Source organism: Saccopteryx leptura, chromosome 6 (genome assembly GCF_036850995.1).
Source record: "Saccopteryx leptura isolate mSacLep1 chromosome 6, mSacLep1_pri_phased_curated, whole genome shotgun sequence".
NCBI classification, from domain to species: Eukaryota; Metazoa; Chordata; class Mammalia; order Chiroptera; family Emballonuridae; genus Saccopteryx; species Saccopteryx leptura.
In genome coordinates this window covers 155,340,077-155,360,117 of record NC_089508.1, presented here as the reverse complement: position 1 = coordinate 155,360,117, position 20,041 = coordinate 155,340,077, and the positions used below count along the sequence as shown (strand labels likewise).

General features: G+C 39.0%; 1 protein-coding gene across 9 annotated transcripts in view; it reads right to left on the bottom strand.

The window, feature by feature from the left end:
- MAPK9 (mitogen-activated protein kinase 9) overlaps nucleotides 1-20,041 on the bottom strand; it is a 96,490-nt gene that overhangs the window by 55,866 nt on the left and 20,583 nt on the right. For 6 of the 9 annotated variants that reach the window (XM_066344630.1, XM_066344629.1, XM_066344625.1 and 3 more), the window contains one exon: nucleotides 19,578-19,746. The exons of 1 other annotated variant lie outside the window; for it this stretch is intronic. In XM_066344630.1, coding sequence (XP_066200727.1) covers nucleotides 19,578-19,699 — 122 coding nt within the window. In that variant the 5' untranslated portion in view covers nucleotides 19,700-19,746. Of the gene's footprint in view, nucleotides 1-18,930; nucleotides 19,172-19,577; nucleotides 19,747-20,041 lie in introns of those variants that run through there. 2 more of the 9 variants (XM_066344632.1, XM_066344633.1) reach the window with 2 other exon arrangements.

The window sequence follows — 20,041 nt, the reverse complement described above, 5'->3', positions numbered from 1 at the left end:
CAAGGAAGAAATAAAAAAATTTCCTTGAAACAAATGAAAATGAACATACAACTCAAAATTTATGGGACACAGCAAAAGCAGTATTGAGAGGGAAGTTCATAGCATTACAGGCATACCTTAAGAAGCAAGAAAAAACTCAAATAAACAATTTAACCCTGCATCTAAAAGAACTAGAAAAAGAACATCAAGTAAAACCAGAGGAAGTAGAAGGAAGGAAATAATAAAGATTAGAGCAGAAATAAATGACAGAGACCAAAAAAAAAAAATACAAAATATCAATGAAATCAACAGCTGGTTCTTTGAAAACATAAACAAGATTGCAAACCTTTAACCTGACTCATTAAGAAAAAAAGAGAGAGGACTCAAATAAATACAATTAGAAATGAAAGTGGAGAAGTAACAACTGAAACTACAGAAATACAAAGGATTGTAAGAAAATACTATGAAGATCTATCAATATATGCCAAAAAATTGGACAACCTAGGTGAAATGGATAAATACCTAGAAACATACAATATTCCAAGACTCAATCTGGAAGAATCAGAAAACCTGAACAGATTGATTACAACAAATGAGATTGAAATAGTCATCAAAAAATTCCCAAAAAACAAAAGTCCTGGGCCAGATGGCTTCACAGGTGAATTTTATGAAACATTCAAAAAAGAACTAACTCCTATTCTTCTCAAGGTATTTCAAAATTTCAAGAGGAGGAAAGACTTCCAAGCTCCTTTTATGACGCAAGCATTATCCTCATTCCAAAACCAGGTAAAGACACTACATAAAAAGAAAACTGCCTGACCAAGCGGTGGCGCAGTGGATAGAGCGTCGGACTGGGATGCAGAGGACCCAGGTTCGAGACCCCGAGGTTGCCAGCTTGAGTGTGGGCTCATCTGGTTTGAGCAAATGCCCACCAGTTTGAACCTAAGGTCTCTGGCTCGAGCAAGGGGTTACTTGGTCTGCCGAAGACCCACGGTCAAGGCACATATGAGAAAGCAATCAATGAACAACTAAGGTGTTGCAGCGCGCAATGAAAAACTAATGATTGATGAACGGAGAGACAGGATCTCTCTCCGTTCCTGTCTGTCTGTCCCTGTCTATCCCTCTCTCTGACTCACTCTCTGTCTCTGTAAAAAATAAATAAAGAAAGAAAGAAAGAAAGAAAACTATAGACCAATATCCCTGATGAACACAGATGCTAAAATCTTCAACAAAATATTAGCAAACCGGATCCAGCAATACATTAAAAAAGTCATACATCATGATCAAGTGGGATTTATTCCAGGAAGGCAAGGCTGGTACAATATTTGCAAATCAAACAATGTGATATATCACCTAAACAAAAGGAAAGAGAAAAATCAAATAATTATATTAAAAAGATGCAGAAAAAGCATTTGATAAAACCCAGCACCCAGTTATGATCAAAACTCTCAGCAAAGTGGGAATACAAGGAACATACTTCAACATAATAAAGGCCATTTATGACAAACCAACAGCCAACATCATACTCAATTGACAAAAATTAAAAGCAATCCCTTTAAGATCAGGAACAAGGCAGGGGTGCCCCCTTTCACCACTCTTATTCAGCATAGTTCTGGAAATCCTAGCCACAACAATCAGACAAGAAGAAGAAATAAAAGGCATCCAAATTGGAAAAGAAGTAAAACTCTTATTATCTGCTGATGACATGATACTGTACATAGAAAACCCTAATGTCTCAATCAAAAAACTATTAGACATGATAAATAAATTTGGCAAGGTGGCAGGATATAAAATTAATACTTAGAAATCAGTGGCATTTTTATACACCAACAATAAACTGTCTGAAAGAGAAATTAAGGAAACAATCACCTTTACTATTGCAACAGAAAAAATAAAGTAACTAGGAGTAAATTCAACCAAGGAGGTAAAAGACTTGTGCTCAGAAAATTATAAGGCACTGAAAAAAGAAATTAAGGAAGATCCAAACAAGTGAAGCATATATACTGTGTTCTTGGATAGGGAGAATAAACATCATTAAACTGTCTATATTTACCCAAAGCAATCTATAGATTCAATGCAATTCCTATTAAAATGCTAATGACATACTACAAAGATATAGAATATTCAAAAAAAAAACCCCAAAAAACATGAATAGCCTCAGCAATCTTGATAATGAAGAATAAAGTGGGAGGTATCACACTTCCTGACATCAAGTTATACTACAAGGTCATAGTAATCAAAACAGGTTGGTGCTGGCATAAGAACAGGCATACAGATCAATGGAACAGAACAGAGAACCCAGAAATAAACCCACGCATTTATGGTCAATTGATATTGAACGAAGGAGGTAAGAGCATACAATGGAGTAAAGACAGTTTCTTTAATAAATGGTGCTGGGAAAATTGGATAGGTACATGCAAAAAAATTAAACTAGACCACCAATTTATACTATTCACAAAAATCCTCTCAAAATGGATAAAAGACTTAAATGTGAGTTGTGAAACTGTAAACATCTTGGAAGAAAACAGGTAGTAAACTCTCCAATATCTCCCGTAGCAATATTTTTGCTGATATATCTCCACAGGCAAGTGAAATAAAGGACAAAATAAACAAATGGGACTATATCAAACTAAAAAGCTTTTGCACAGCAAAAGACATCATAAACAAAATTAAGACAACCCACAAAATAGGAGAACATATTCACCAATACGTCTGATAAAGGGTTAGTAACCAAAATTTATAAAGAACTGCTAAAACTCAACACCAAGAAGGAAAACAATCCAATTAAAAAATGGGCAAAGAACTGAATAGACACTTCTCCACAGAGGACATACAGATGGCCAATAGGCATATGAAAAAAATTTTCAATGTCATTAATCATTAGAGATATGCAAATTAAACCACAAGGAGATACCACCTCACACCTGTCAGAATGGCGCTCATTAACAAATCAACACACGATAGGTGCTGGCGAGGGTGTGGAGAAAAGGGAACGCTCTCACACTGCTGGTGGAAATGCAGACTGGTGCAGCCACTATGGAAAACAGTACGAAGTTTCCTCAAAAAATTAAAAATGGAGCTGCACTTTGACCCAGCTATCCTACTTTTAGGAATATATCCTAAGAATACCAAATCACTGATTCAAAAGAAGATATGCACTCTCATGTTTATTGCAGCATTGTTTACAATAGCCAAGATCTGAAAACAGCCCAGGTGTCTATTAGTGGACAAGTGGATTAAAAAGCTGTGGTAGTAATCATTTGCAGGAAGAGAGTGTGCTAAGATGGCAGCGGAGTAGGCGGATGCACAGACGCCCAGCTCTCACCACCAAACTGAAATACAAATCAATTTAGGAAAAATCAGCATGAAAAACCAACTCTGAACTGCAAGAACAGCTCTCAAAAACCAAGGAGCAAAGAAGAAGCCACAACCAACCTGGTAGAGAGCGCCTGAATCTCCCCTGCTTACAGGAACGAAGTGGGGGTGAGGCTGAGAGCCCAGAGGGGATCTCACACAAGGGAAAAGAGCAGAGACTACTGCTCACAGCCACTTGCCTGGTGACCAGGGAGTGAGATGTGTTGAAAAGACCAGCTTATCTCCCAAGTGGAAAGGAAAGAGAGAAGGACAGACTGTTAGGGGCTAAGGAATGAAGGAGATGACCTAAAAAAGCTGACTCATCCGTGCTGGAGGTGGCCATAGCTGGGGGAGGGACTAAACCTTTCACAAAACAGGGCTGAATTGCTTCTGGATCAGAGATCTATGGACATCTATCTAGCTCCAATCAGCGCAACAACACACAGCTGAAAACAAGAAGTGGGAAGGAGGGGCAGTAACTCAGGTCTCCATGGAGATCTGAGATACACCTCCCACTACTGAAGCTGAGAAAACACCCTGCCCCAGAGAGATAAGTTGGCTAAAGAGGCCTTCAGAGTCTCAGGTTACACCCATCCCATTCCTGGATACAGTTTCAAGGAAGCCCCCTGCTGAGATCAGTAAACAAGACTATCACCTGTTAAGAAAACAAACAAATCAAGACTTCAAAGCTGCCCAAATCCAAAAGTGGATTACAGATAACAGCTGATACCAACCTAAGAAGACCTAGAAATAACAAAACTGAAAACTGGAGGCAGACAACACCAAGCCTAGACTCAACCAACTCTACAAATAAAACACCCAAAAACAGACAATGAGAAGACAAAGAAGTGCAATCCAAATGAAACCACAAGAGACACCTTCAGGAGATAAACTGAGTGATATGGAAATAATCAAACTTCCAAATGCGGAGTTCAAAATAATGATTGTAAGGAAGCTTAGGGATCTTAGAACAACAATGGATGTTCATTATGAACACCTAAATAAAGAAATAGCAAATATAAAAAAGAATCAGTCGGAGATGACAAATACAATATCAGAAATAAAGACCACAATGGAAGGAATTAAAAACAGGATAGATAGAGCTGAGGATTGAATCAGCGAGTTGGAGGACAACTGGAATGAAGGCATGAAAGCAGAGAAGAAAAGAGAAAAGAGACTCAAAAAGTCAGAGGAAACTCTTAGAGAGCTCTGTGACAACATGAAGAGAAATAACATCTGCATCATAGGGGTTCCTGAAGAAGAAGAAAAAGAACAAGGGATAGAGACTTTGTTCAATCATATCATAGCTGAAAACTTCCCTAAATTAATGCAAGAGAAACTCTCACAAGTCCAAGAAGCACAGAGGACTCCATTAAAGAGAAACCCAAAGAAACCTACACCAAGACACATCATAATTAAAATACCAAAGCTAAGCAATAAAGAGAAAATATTAAAAGCTGCAAGAGAAAAAAAAGTTATCACCTACAAAGGAGCCCCCATAAGGATGACATTTGACTTCTCAACAGAAACACTTGAGGCCAGAAGGGAATGGCAAGAAATATTCAAAGTAATGCAGAACAAGAACCTACAACCAAGACTACTTTATCCAGCAAGGTTATCGTTTAAAATCGAAGGAGAAATAAAAAGCTTCCCAGACAAAAAACAACTCAAGGAATTCATTACAACCAAACCAATGCTTCAGGAAATGTTAAGGGGCCTGTTGTAAACAGATCAAAGTGGGAAAAGAATATACCAAAAAAGGAATACACCTTTAAAGAAGAAAATGGCAATAAACAACTACATATCAATAATAACCTTAAATGTAAATGGATTAAATGATCCAAACAAAAGACATAGGGTAGCTGCATGGATAAGAAAACAGGACCCATACATATGCTGTCTACAAGAGACACACTTTAGAACAAAAGATACACATAGATTGAAGGTAAAAGGATGGAAAAAAACATTTCATGCAAATGGAAATGAAAAAAAAAGCTGGGGTAGCAATACTTATATCAGACAAATTGGACTTTAAAACAAAGGATATAGTAAGAGATAAAGAAGGCCACTACATAATGATAAAGGGAGTAATCCAACAGGAAGATATAACTATTATAAATATCTATACACCTAATATAGGAGCACCCAAATATATAAAGCAGACTTTGATGGATTTACGGGTGAGATCAACAGCAATACTATAATAGTAGGGGATTTCAATACCCCACTAACATCACTAGATAGATCCTCAAGAAAGAAAATTAACAAAGAAACAGCAGACTTATTGAAAACACTAGATCAACTCGATTTAATAGATATCTTCAGAACCTTTCACCCTAAAGCAGCAGAATATACATTCTTTTCAAGTGCTCATGGTACATTCTCTAGGATAGACCACATGTTAGGGCACAAAAGTGCTCTCAACAAATTTAAGAAGACTGAAATCATATCAAGCACTTTCTCCGATCACAACGGCATGAAACTAGAAATGAACCACAACAGAAAAGCTCAAAAATTCTCAAACACATGGAAACTAAATAGCAGGTTGTTAAATAATGAATGGATTAAGAACAAGATCAAAGAAGAAATAAAAAAATTCCTAGAAACGAATGACAATGAGCATACAACAACTCAAAATTTATGGGACACAGCAAAAGCAGTACTGAGAGGGAAGTTCATAGCACTACAGGCACACTTTCAGAAGCTAGAAAAAGCTCAAATAAACAACTTAACCCTACATCTAAAATAATTAGAAAAAGAACAGTAAGTAAAGCCCAAATGTAGTAGAAGGAAGGAAATAATAAAGATCAGAGCAGAAATAAATGACACAGAGGCTAAAGAAACAATACAGGGGATCAATGAAACTAGGAGCTGGTTCTTTGAAAAGGTACACAAGATTGATGAACCTTTAACTAGACTCACCAAGAAAAAGAGAGAGAGGACTCAAATAAATAAAATTAGAAATGAGAGAGGAGAAATAACAACTGACACAACAGAAATACAAAATATTGTAAGAAAATACTATGAAGAACTGTATGCCAAAAAACTAGATAACCTAGATGAAATGGACAAGTTCCTTGAAACATACAATCTTCCAAAAATCAATCTGTAAGAATCAGAAAACCTAAATAGACCGATTACACCAAATGAGATCGAAACAGTTATCAAAAAACTCCCAACAAAGAAAAGTCCGGGGCCCGATGGCTTCACAACGAAATTCTACCAAATATTCAAAGAAGAACTAACTCCTATCCTTCTCAAGCTATTTCAAAAAATTCAAGAGGAAGGAAGACTTCCAAGCTCCTTTTATGAGGCGAGCATAATTCTGATTCCAAAACCAGGCAAAGGCAACACAAAGAAAGAAAATTATAGGCCAATATCTCTGATGAATATAGATGCTAAAATCCTCAACAAAATATTAGCAAACCGGATCCAACAATATATGGAAAAAATCATACACCATGATCAAGTGGGATTTATTCTGGGGAGGCAAGGCTGGTACAATATTCGTAAATCAATCAATGTGATTCATCACATAATCAAAAAGAAGGAGAAAAACCATATGATAATTTCAATAGATGCAGAAAAAGCATTTGATAAAATCCAGCACCCATTCATGATCAAAACTCTTAGCAAAGTGGGAATACAGAGAACATACCTCAACATGATAAAAGTCATCTATGAGAAACCCATAGCCAACATCATACTCAATGGGCAAAAATTAAAAGCAATCCCCTTAAGATCAGGAACAAGGCAGGGGTGCCCCCTTTCACCACTCTTATTTAACATGGTCCTGGAAGTCCTAGCCACAGCAATCAGACAAGAAGAAGAAATAAAAGGCATTCAAGTTGGAAAAGAAGAAGTAAAACTATCATTATTTGCAGATGATATGATATTGTATATAGAAAACCTTAAAGTCTCAGTCAAAAAGCTTACTGGGCCTGATAAATGAATTCAGCAAAGTGGCAGGATATAAAATCAATACTTAGAAATCAGAGGCATTTTTATACACCAACAATGAACAGTCAGAAAGAGAAATTAAGGAAACAATCCCCTTCACAAATACAACCAAAAAAATAAAGTACCTAGGAGTAAACTTATCTAAGGAGACTAAAGACTTGTACTTGGAAAATTACAAAGCATTGATAAAAGAAATCAAGGAAGATACAAACAAGTGGAAGCATATACCGTGCTCATGGTTAGGAAGAATAAACATCATTAAAATGTCTATATTACCCAAAGCAATCTATAAATTCAATGCAATACCAATTAAAATACCAATGACATACTTCAAAGATATAGACCACATATTCCAAAAATTTATACGGAACCAAAAAAGAACACAAATAGCCTCAGCAATCTTTAAAAAAGAAGAATAAAGTGGGAGGTATCACACTTCCTGATATCAAGCTATACTACAAGGCCATTGTACTCAAAACAGCATGGTACTGGCATAAGAACAGGCATATAGATCAATGGAACAGAATAGAGAACCCAGAAATAAACCCACAGTTCTATGGACAACTGATACTTGACAAAGGAGGTAAGGAACTACAATGGAGTAAAGGACAGCCTCTTTAACAAATGGTGTTGGGAAAATTGGACAGCTACCTGCAAAAAAATGAAACTAGATCACCAGCTTACACCACTCACAAAAATAAACTCAAAATGGATAAAAGACTTAAATGTAGGCCGTGAAACCATAAGCATCTTAGAAGAAAACATAGGCAGTAAGCTCTCGGACATCTCTCGCAGCAATATATTTGCTGATTTATCTCCACGGGGAAGTGAAATAAAAGACAGGATAAACAAATGGGACTATATCAAACTAAAAAGCTTTTACACAGCTAAAGACAAGAAAAACAGAATAAAAAGACAAACTACACAATGGGAGAACATATTTGACAATACGTCTGATAAGGAGTTAATAACCAAAATTTATAAAGAACTTGTAAATATCAACACCAGGAAGACAATCCAATCCAAAAATTGGCAAAATAGATGAATAGACACTTCTCCAAAGAGGATATACAGATGGCCAATAGGCATATGAAAAAATGCTCAACATCACTAATCATTTGAGAAATGCAAATTAAAACCACAGTGAGATATCACCTCACACCAGCCAGAATGGCGCTCATCAACAAAACAACACAGAATAAGTGCTGGCGAGGATGTGGAGAAAAGGGAACCCTCCTGCACTGCTGGTGGGAATGCAGACTGGTGCAGCCACTGTGGAAAACAGAATGGAAATTCCTCAAAAAATTGAAAATCGAACTGCCTTTTGACCCAGCTATCCCACTTTTAGGAATATACTCCAAGGACACCATAGAACGGCTCCAAAAGAAGAAATGCACCCCCATGTTTGTGGCAGCATTGTTCACAATAGCAAAGATCTGGAAACAGCCCAAGTGTCCGTCAGAGGACGAGTAGATTAAAAAGCTTTGGTACATATATACTATGGAATACTACTCAGCCATAAGAAATGATGACATCGGATCATTTACAATAACATGGATGGACCTTGATAACATTATACGGAGTGAAATAAGTAACTCAGAAAAAAACTAAGAACTATGTGAATCCATACATAGAAGGGACATAAAAATGAGACTCAGAGACAAGAACAAGAATGTGATGGCAACAGGGGTGGGGGGTGGGGGGAGGAGGGATGGGGCAAAGAAGGAGAGAGGGGTTGGGGGAGGGGAGGGGCACAAAGAAAACCAGATAGAAGGTGACAGAAGACAATTTAACTTTGGGGGAGGGGTATACAGCACAATCAAATGTCAAAATAATCTAGAGATATTTTCTTTCAACATATGTACCCTGATTTATCAATGTCACTGCATTAAATTTAATAAATAAATAAAAAAAAGCTGTAGTAAATATCCATAATGGAATACTATGCAGCCATGAGAAAGAAGAAAATCTTGACTTTTCAGATGGCATGGATGGACTTGGAGATTATTATGTTAAGTGAAATAACCAGGCAGAAAAAGACAAATATGATATGATCTCACTTATATGTGGAATCTAATGAACAAAAGTGAACTGAGGAACGGAATAGAGGCAGAGGCGATGTCACAGGGAGTAGAGGGACAACTGTCAGAGGGAAGAGTGATGAGGGGATGGGATCAGAGAAGGTGAAGGGATTAGTGAAATTATATATACATAACACATAGATACAGATAACAAGACAGCAAATCCCAAAGGGAAGCAGGGAGAGGCAGGCAATGGGGGACAAGGGGTGGTGGTGAGGGAATTATATTGAGTGGGACACTTGAATTCATGTTAACACAATAAACTAAAATTAATTTTAAAAAAGCCATTCCTGTACATAACTCTGGGTCCCCTATGCATGTATATCTGATGAGTAGATAGCTAACAGTGGAACTGCATATATTTTATTTTCCAAAGTGGTTTAGTCTCCCTATGTTTAGGGATTTTATTATTATTAGTAGTAGTAGTATTTTTGTATACTGACCCTGTTTCCTGCAACAGAACTAACCACTCATTGATTTAACAAAAGGGAGATGGTGGCTAATCTTATCATGAGAGCCCCTTAGGAGTAGTGTTTATTCTGGCTAGTGGGAAGAGGGGCCAGAGAGATTTGAATCCTGACAAGGATGAGATGTGACATTGCTACCTTTAAGATGGAGTGTCACATGAGAAGGAATGGGGACCTCAGACCTAAAGCTGCAAGGAACTGGGTTCTGTCAATAACTTGAAAGTGCCTGGAAGCAGATTTTTCCCCAAAGCCTCCAGATTACTGCCCAGTTCAGCTGACAACTTGGTTTCAGTCTGTGTGATGCTGAGCAGAGAACTTGGGCAAGCCCACTCAGACTTCTGATCTACAGAAGCATGAGATTATAAATGGGCATTGTTTTAAACCACAAGTTTGTGGTAAATTGTTATGCAGCAATAGGAAACTAATATATCTTCTCTTCTCTATTTTTCCAGCCTTTTGTCTCTCCAGGCTTCATTCTAGATATTTTTCCTAAATTGTCTTTCTTTAGTGTCTTTAGACCACTAATTCTTTCTTCAGTTTTATCTAATATGCTGTCAAACTCATCCATTAACGTCATAATTAGATTATTTTACAGTTCTAGAATTTCTATTTCGTTTAAGTTTTCATCTTTCCACCAAATTTATTTCATCTTGCCTTTTACCATACTGAATATAACACCATAGCTATTTTAAAGTTTGGATCCAAAATGCCACTTGCCCTGTAGATGTTTCTTTTCTTTTCTCTTCTTTTCTTTTCTTAAGTGAGAGGAGGGGAGATATAGATACAGATTCCTGCATGTGCCTCGACCAGGATCCACCTGGCAACCCTATCTGGGGCCATGCTTTCAACTGAGCTATTTCTTTCTATCTCTTTTTTAAAAAGTATTTTTCCAACGTTAGAAGTAGGGAGGCAGTCAGACTCCAGCATGCGCCTGACCAGGATCCACCCAGCATGCCCATCAGGGGGCAATGCTCTGTCCAACTGGGGCTTTGCTCTGTTGAGGCCAGAGCCATTCTAGTGCCTGAGGTGGAGGCCATGGAGCCATCCTCAGTGCCCGGGACAACTTTGCTCCAATAGAGCCTTGGCTGTGGGAGGGGAAGAGAGAAAGAGGAAGGAAAAGGGGAAGGATGGAGCAAATGGGCGCTTCTCCTGCATGCCCTGACCGGGAATCAAACCTGGAACTTCCACACACCGGATCAACACTCTAAAGCTGAGCCAACCGGCCAGGGCTGCAACTGAGCTATTTTTAGCGCCTGAGATGGAGGCTCCAAGGAGCCATCCTCAGCACCTGGGCCGATGTGCTCAAACCAATCGAGCCATGGCTGCAGGAGAGGGAGAGAGAGAGAAAGAGAGAATGGGGATAAGGAGAGGTGGAGAACCAGATGGTTGCTTCTCCTGTGTGCCCTGACCAGGAATCAAACCCGGGACATCCACATGCTGGGCTGACACTCTACCACTGAGCCAACTAGCTAGGACTATTCTTTTATTTGTTATTTGTGCTATTGTCTAATCTCCTTGTCTGATTTTTTCTGATTGTGTGCTGGAGTTTGCAATTACAAAACTGCCATCTAGATATAATTTGATATGCAGTATGATGCTGTCTTCCTCCAGAAGGTACCTGGGGGTGATAGTAACTTGGGTTCACCTCAAGTTCAAGTTCAGCAAATGAGATGATTTGCAAATGAGATGATTTGCAGCTGAGTGGCAGTACCTGCAAGGGCCTCTTTCTTTCTGGTTCATTCTTACTGCTAGAATGCAGCACTCTACCTGTCCCAATTCAAAGCAAAGGAGGTTGACTAATCCTCTTTAGAGGACCCTACACTCAAATCCTGTTTCCAAGCCACAAGGCAGTCCAAAGCACTACTCAATTTCTTAGTTGCCCACTCCTGAATTTTCAAATGCTCTCTAGGTAAAGACAGTCCCAAATCCTGGGTTCCTCTCTTTAGGTTTCTGTCCTTTCATGAATCCTAGACTAATGATTCTTCACTCACCTATGTACTCTCTAGGGGCAAATGCTGAACACAGAGGTGAGGGTAAAAATGTTGGGAGCTGACTGGCACAACTGGTTCATAGACACACTTTTTTTTTTTTTTTTTCATTTTTCCGAAGCTGGAAATGGGGAGGCAGTCAGACAGACTCCCGCATGCGCCCGACCGGGATCCACCCAGCATGCCCATCAGGGGGTGATGTTCTGCTCCTCTGGGGCGTCGCTCTGTTGCATCCAGAGCCATTCTAGCACCTGAGGCAGAGGCCACAGAGCCATCCCCAGCGCCTGGGCCATCTTTGCTCCAATGGAGCCTCGGCTGCGGGAGGGGAAGAGAGAGACAGAGAGGAAGGAGAGGGGGAGGCGTGGAGAAGCAGATGGGTGCCTCTCCTGTGTGCCCTGGCCAGGAATCGAATCCGGGACTCCTGCACGCCAGGCCGACACTCTACCGCTGAGCCAACCGGCCAGGGCCGACACACTTTTAATTAACACCCCTATTTCTAGCCACCTGTTTCACTTCCATTTTCTGTATTTGTCACCTCTCTACCCACAGACTCTTTGGGGTTCTACTATAGATGGTTCTCTTCCTTGTTGCAAATGTCTCAACACTTATTCTCACTTTCTCTGCTCTGCTTTGTCTGTATCAAGTTTCCAATTACTTCTTATATTTCAGAAAACTGTTAAAAGCTCTCATCCACTGATTACTGATCTCTTGTTCTCTTTTGTTTAGGTGTGTGATCCACTATCTTAAATCAGAAGTTCCAAACCACTCATTTTAGAGGTGAAACTACTAAGGCCCATTGAGACACATGAAGTGTTAAGGTCACAGAAAACTACTGCTCTGAGGATCAGAGCTGGGTTTAGAGCTCATGTCCCTGAATCACAGCTGTTCTCTGCCTGATCCCATACATCTTCTTTATTACAGAAATTAAATTATAGACATTATGTTTATATTAATAGAGAAAATAAAACAGTGTAAGAAGAGGCCAACATTCCTGCTTATACAGAACTAGAAAAAAAGCAAAAAGAATTAAGAGCCAAACCAACCATTTCATATTAAGATTTCCTTTCTTTTATGTTAAAGAAGTTTTTAAAAAATATTTTATTTATTCATTTTAGAGAGGGGGGAGAGAGAGAGAGAGAGAGAGAGAGAAGGGGTAGGAGCAGGAAGCATCAACTCCTATATGTGCCTTGACCAGGCAAGCCCAGGGTTTTGAACCAGCAACCTCAGCATTCCAGGTTGTCATTTCATCCACTGCGCCACCACAGGTCAGGCCATATTAAGGTTTTAACAGTCACTTCTAAGTGCTGTCAGATCTAAGATTAAACAGCTTTAAAGGAAAAAAAAAAAAAAGAAAGAAAAAAGAAAGCAAAAAAAAAAAGAAAAAGCTCAACACTTCATAGAACTGTTTCCTAAAATAATCTTTATTATACTGGCTGAACAACTTGAGATTTTAGAAGGCAAAGAAAAACTGAGTATATATGAGAGAAATGTACACATATTTTGCCCCACTAGAGCTGTAAAATCTTGGAATTACTTAATTTTACTGTACGACTTGCTGATATTTATGAATACTTCAAAATGATAAACATTTTAAAACTTATTTCCTAATTAATTTTACTAACATTTGTAATGAACAAAAACTAGGAGACAATAAATCAAAGATAATTATTAAAACAATTCAAAATTAGGAGTCAAACATTTTATTCTAATTCCAGCTCTTCTATTCAATCCTGTACCAGTACCTGCACTTTGGTTTACCTGAAGACCTATCCTTACGTCTTTATAAAGCTATGGTTTAAATAGATGTTTTGTAAACAAGTACGATTGCTATTATATTTCTCAAACATGTGAAAACCCACTTGCCCCTGTATTGCTTTCCTATTGCTTCTATAATTGATTACCACAAATTTACTGGTTTTAAACATACATTCCCGTACAGCTCTGAGATGTGTGTGTGTGCATGTGTGTGTGCAGGCACACACATCAGTCAAGCATTTGGTTCAAGCTGAGAAGAGACCCTATTCCAAGCGTGAGGTGAGATCCCCTGGGGAACATTTCATAGATGATCTAAGTTTTGAAAGACCATGGATAGTATCTGAGCAGACCCAGGGGATTTCAGAGGAGAATCCAACCAGCAAACACAGTGGGACACAGGTGATGGATGTTGCAGAGAATTTGCCATATCTGCAGGGAAAGGATCACTAAAGAGAAAAGGTTATCTGGAAGGTACGGTTTGACAACAAGGACACTCAAGCCCTTCTGTCAGATGGGGAAGAAAAGAGTTTTACTGGCACCAGGGTTTCTTGCTCAATCCAAATAGCAGGACAAGGTAATAAACCTCCTTCTTGCACAATGTACAGTTTTCTTATGAAGATTGTACAGCATAATTCTAATATCCAAGATGCTATGCAAAATAGAGCCAGGGAAAAATCCTCAGAAGACATGTGGCAGAGGGGGGAGGATAGTATTAAGGGAAAGGCTTCTCTCCTGTCAATCCAAGGACACCACACGCAGCACCAGCACTGCTACAGCTCAGCAGGCCCACAAAGCCTAAAGCCTGGAAGGCAAGCAATGAGCAGTCAACCAGCACCCCACAGCCAGCTCTGGCTCTGGGAGAAAGTAGCAATAAAGTAATGATGGAGACCAGATCTCAAACCATCTAATGACCAACTTCTGTGATGGTACTTCAGCTAAAACCAAAAGATGAAACATCCCAGGAGTCTAAGAATAACTTTCATAATTGTACAAACACTCTAAAAGGAAATATCAATAATTTGAATCAAGTAGCCCCTTTTCCATATATCCAGTAAAGTAAGCCAAACAAAAATGTTTTTATCTGGTAACGAATAAGTGGCTTAGGTTACAAAGTTAAGTGAATTAATGACATCAAAGACCGTGACTGGGCTCTGGCAGGTTGGCTCAGTGGTAGAGCGTCGGCCTGGTGTGCAGAAGTCCCGGGTTCGATTCCCGGCCAAGGCACACAGGAGAGGCGCCCATCTGCTTCTCCACCCCTCCCCCTCTCCTTCCTCTCTGTCTCTCTCTTCCCCTCCAGTAGCTAAGGCTCCATTGGAGCAAAGATGGCCCGGGCGCTGGGGATGGCTCTGTGGCCTCTGCCTCAGGCGCTAGAGTGGCTCTGGTCGCAACAGAGAGACGCCCAGGATGGGCAGAGCATCGCCCCCTGGTGGGCAGAGCGTCGCCCCTGGTGGGCGTGCCAGGTGGATCCTGGTCAGGCGCATGCGGGAGTCTGTCTGACTGTCTCTCCCCGTTTCCAGCTTCAGAAAAATACAAAAAAAAAAAAAAGACTGTGACTGTTAGCTGTGCATGGGCTCATGAAGAGCTGCCTTAACCGATTCAAAATAATGGCTTCTTTCTTGGCAGAAAAGAGCAAAACAGTTTTTGAACTTTTCTTAGAACCAAAATTCAAGTCATGGAAATTGGGATTTCAAAAAGATAAGATCTAGGGTGGTGTTAAAATTTTAGTTTCTACATACCTCTTTCTTCCTATCTTTCTGTATGTGAGATGAAAGCTCTTCCTGAAAATACTAATAAAACTGTCATAAAATCATTTGAGTAATATCATTGAGTAAAATATTAAGTTAAGTGAAATTGCTGTTAAGATTCTGTCAATGTATAACTTAAGCTGCTAAACTGCAACATATTTTATGCATAATATATAACATGAATATATATTTAATACTATAGTATTAGAAGTTAAATATCCATTAAAAATAACAAACAGCCTTAGTTTAAGGCACTTTGCAGTTTACTATTTTAAAAAATAATATTTATGGCCCGGCAGGTGGCTCAGTGGACTGAGCATCATCTCAGCATGCTAAGGTCGCGGGCTGATCCCAATCAGGGCACATCTGAGAAGCTGCCAGTGAGTGCACAACTAAATGAGACAACTCAGTGTAACAATGAGTTGATGCCTCTATATCTCTCTCTCTCTCTCTCCCCTCTTCTCTACCCCTCAAATGAATGGAAAAAAAATTTTAAATAATTTTTATGGAGGTGAGATTCACATAACATAAAATTAACCATTTTAATGTGAACAATTCAGTGGCATTTAGTACATTCACAATTGTTGTACAATCACCATGTCTATATAATTTCAAAAGATTTTCATCATCCCAAAAGGAAACCCCTAACCTATTAAGCAGTTGTTCCCCCTTCCCCTCCCCCTTTCCCCTGTTTACTATCAATCTGTGTCTGTCTCTGTGGCCTTGCCTACTTTGGATATTTCACATAAATGGACTTATATACTACCTTTCATGTCTGGCTTCTTTCACTTAGCATGTTTTTGTTTGTTTGTTTTTTGTATTTTTCTGAAGCTGGAAACAGGGAGAGACAGTCAGACAGACTCCCGCATGTGCCCGACCGGGATTCACCTGGCATGCCCACCAGGGGCGACGCTCTGCCCACAAGGGGGCGATGCTCTGCCCATCCTGGGCGTCTCTCTGTTGCGACCAGAGCCACTCTAGCGCCTGAGGCAGAGGCCACAGAGCCATCCCCCGTGCCCGGGCCATCTTTGCTCCAATGGAGCCTTAGCTGCGGGAGGGGAAGAGAGAGACAGAGAGGAAGGAGATGGGGAGGGGTGGAGAAGCAGATGGGCGCCTCTCCTGTGTGCCCTGGCCGGGAATTGAACCTGGGACTTCTGCACGCCAGGCCGACGCTCTACCACTGAGCCAACCGGCCAGGGTCACTTAGCATGTTTTTGAGGATCATTCACGTTGCAGCACGCATCAGTGCTCATTACTTTTTATGAATAATATTGCATATGTGTATATTACACAACTTGTGTATCCATTCATCCATTGATGAACATTTGGGCGATTTCCACCTTTTGGCTATTGCAAAGAGTGCTGCTATAAACATTTGTGTTCAAGTCTTCATTTGAGCATCTGTTTTTAATTCTTTGGATATTTATCCAGGAGTATTTAATGGGTCACATGGTAATTCTATGTTTAATTCATCAAGGAACCTCAAAATATTTTCCACGAGTGGCTGAACCATTTTACATTCTCACCAGCAATATACAGGGTTCTAATTTCTTGCCACCATTTGTTATTTTCAGTTTTGATTATAGTCATCCTAATGGGTATGAAGTGGTATCTCACTGTGGTTTTGATTTACATTTCCCAAACGACTAATGCTGAGCATCTTTTCAAGTGCTTATTGACTATTTGTATATCTTCTTTGGGGAAAGGTCTATTCAAATCCTTTGCCTGTTTTTTAAAATTGTGTTTTTCTTTATGTTGTCAAGTTGTAAAAGTTCTTTTACATATTCTATACTAGATTCTTATCAGATATATTACTTGTAAATATTCTCCCATTTTATAGGTTGTTTTCTCACTACTTTTTAGTATCCTTTGATATACAATTTGATAAAGTCTATTTTTTTCTTTTACTGTTCATGTTTTCAGTGTCATTTCTAAAAATCCAAAGTCATGAAGTTTTTCCGTATGTTTTCTTCTAAGAGTTTTATAGTTTTAGCTCCCATATTTAGGTCATTGATTCATTTTGAGTTTGCTTTTTACATAATGTGAGGCAGGAGTCCAGCTTCATCCTTTTGCATGAGCAGCCAGTTGTCCCAGCACCATTTCTTGAAGTGAATGTTCTATCTCCAGTGAATAATCTCAGGACCAGTTTAGAAAATTGGGCCATAGATGTATGAGTTTATTTCTGTATTCTCAGTTTTTAAATTTTTAAAAAAATTCTTAAGTTTCCATCCTATTATTAAACCACTGCTTTTACCAGAGAAGGTTTAGTATATAATGGCATATTAGGAACTTTTATTTCAAAACTAGAATTTTTAAATGAAAAATACACATTCATAATGAACATCCATATTTTAAACATTCTTCAAAAGATAAAGATGAGAAGTAACATATACAAAATGAAAATCAAAACCAATCTCTGGCCTGACCAAGTGGTGGCGCAGTGGATAGAGCATCGGACTGGGATGTGGAAGGACCCAGGTTCGAGACCCTGAGGTCGCCAGCTTGAGCGTGGGCTCATCTGGTTTGAGCAAAAGCTCACCAGCTTGGACCTAAGGTCGCTGGCTTGAGCAAGGGGTTACTCAGTCTGCTGCAGCCCCACGGTCAAGGCACATATGAGAAAGCAATCAATGAACAACTAATGTGTCAAAACGAAAAGCTGATGATTGATGCTTCTCATCTCTCTCCGTTCCAGTCTGTCTGGCCTTATCTATCCCTCTCTCTGAGTCTCTCACTGTCACTGTAAAACAACAACAACAACAACAAAAACCAACAATCTCTGCAAAACAGTATTTTATAAATAGTGTGTGATTTTATTATTATTGAAATCATGTATAACAAAGTCATTAATTTTAACTGCCTACCCTTTATACAGCCTTCTGTTTTACAATAAATTACGAACTTCTAGTCAGTCTCTTAACATGAGTACTTCATTAAATGTCCTTGATACCAGTCTTACGGAATTACCTGTGTCAAATTACCTTCCAATTCCAAATAAGAGATGGACTTTAAATCAAAAGAATGTCTTATCATCTAGAACTTTTTATTTACATCAAAGTGTCCTAATAGGAACCATCTACATTACCTTTATAATTCCTCTTGGCACACTGGATTTAAGTACCAATATGGCATGCTGTCATTTAGAAGTTAAGATCACTACTATTTTAGACATAAGTTGGACATTCCTTTCCAATTGCCCCTTTTCCTGCATTTGTTTGCCTGGGAAGCTCTGACTGCCATGTCCTCTTCCTCTTAACTCACAGGGGTTCCAGCTACTTATGCCAAAGAAAACAACTGACTTCCCTGATCACATGTCTCTACAATAGAGGATTAGTTACAAACGCTAGTGAAGATTCGCCAAACTCAGTGTCTGTAAGGAAAATAAACTGCCCTACCACAATATCCAAGAACTCTCTTTCATCTCGTACGCCCTGCTACCAGCTGGAAACACTGAGTGTTTAGCTTCATTACAGTTTCTTTAGATACAAAGACAATTTTGTTTTTATTGACCAAAAAAGAAAAAAAGTTTTGCCCAGAAAACTAAGGAATAAGAAGTTTGGGAAGTTCTGTAACAGTAGTCCAGAAAACATGTGAAAAACTTTACCTTTAGCTGGCCAGTGATGTCGCAGCAGCTGACTGTCTTACCATGCAAGAGACTAAGGTTCAGGGTCAGACCAACGGTTCTGACGTCCTGGGCTGGACACATAGTTGAAGTGAGACACCAAGGAAGAGACGGCCAGCCCAAGCCCTCAAACAGCATCCCTTCCTGGTTAATCCATGGGGTGATAATGACACTGACTGGCCTCATCCTGCCAATGAAGGGCAAGGAACTGCAATGATGGCGCCTAGAAATGAATAGGAGTGATTGGGAATAAAAGGGGGAGGGGGAAAGGTGGCCAGGATGAAGAAATGAATAAAACTCCAAATTTCTGTTACAACTCACTGTCATACCTATTACTCTAATATCATAATGATAGGGGTAATGGAAAAGATAAAAAAAGAAACAAAGGATAAAAGAAAAATTACTACCTATTTAATTTATGCAGCATTCTAAGAATTTGGGTTTGTATCCTACCATCTATCTGACTACATATAACTAGAGCAAGAGATTAATTCAATTTATGTCATAAACCTACAGCAAAGAAAAGAGTATTTGCATCATCAGTGTTTCTAAATTCTGATGATTTAATTTTATTTCATTTTAATTACAAAAACAACTCAATCCACACTATTGAAACAGATCATACTTACCAAACAATTCCTTGGGCTCCAGAACCAATTGGTTTCAATTGCTGGTAACGCTTTAGGACAGTGAAAGTTGAGTCTGCCACTTGCACACTGTAAAACTGACTATCACATTTACCGTCACTCATGATGTAGTGTCATGTAATATTCCAAAGGCTGTACAGTCGTCAGATTCCTTAAAAGAAAAACAGAATGAATATGCATTCTTACTGAAATTATACATAGCTAGCTTAATAGTGTTTCAAATTTATTGGTACACAAGACAATGTGGCTGTAAGTTCATAAACTCAGATTGACCAAGTTCTGAACTTAAGCAACACACAAAAAATGCAATGGTACAGAACTATTATGAAAGGAAGAAAATATGAGGTTCTATATGACCTCATTTTATAGGACTGGATTAGAAAATAATCCCTTTTGGAGAAAAGAAACTACGTTATTTTAGCCATGAATAAACTATGTCATTCTAT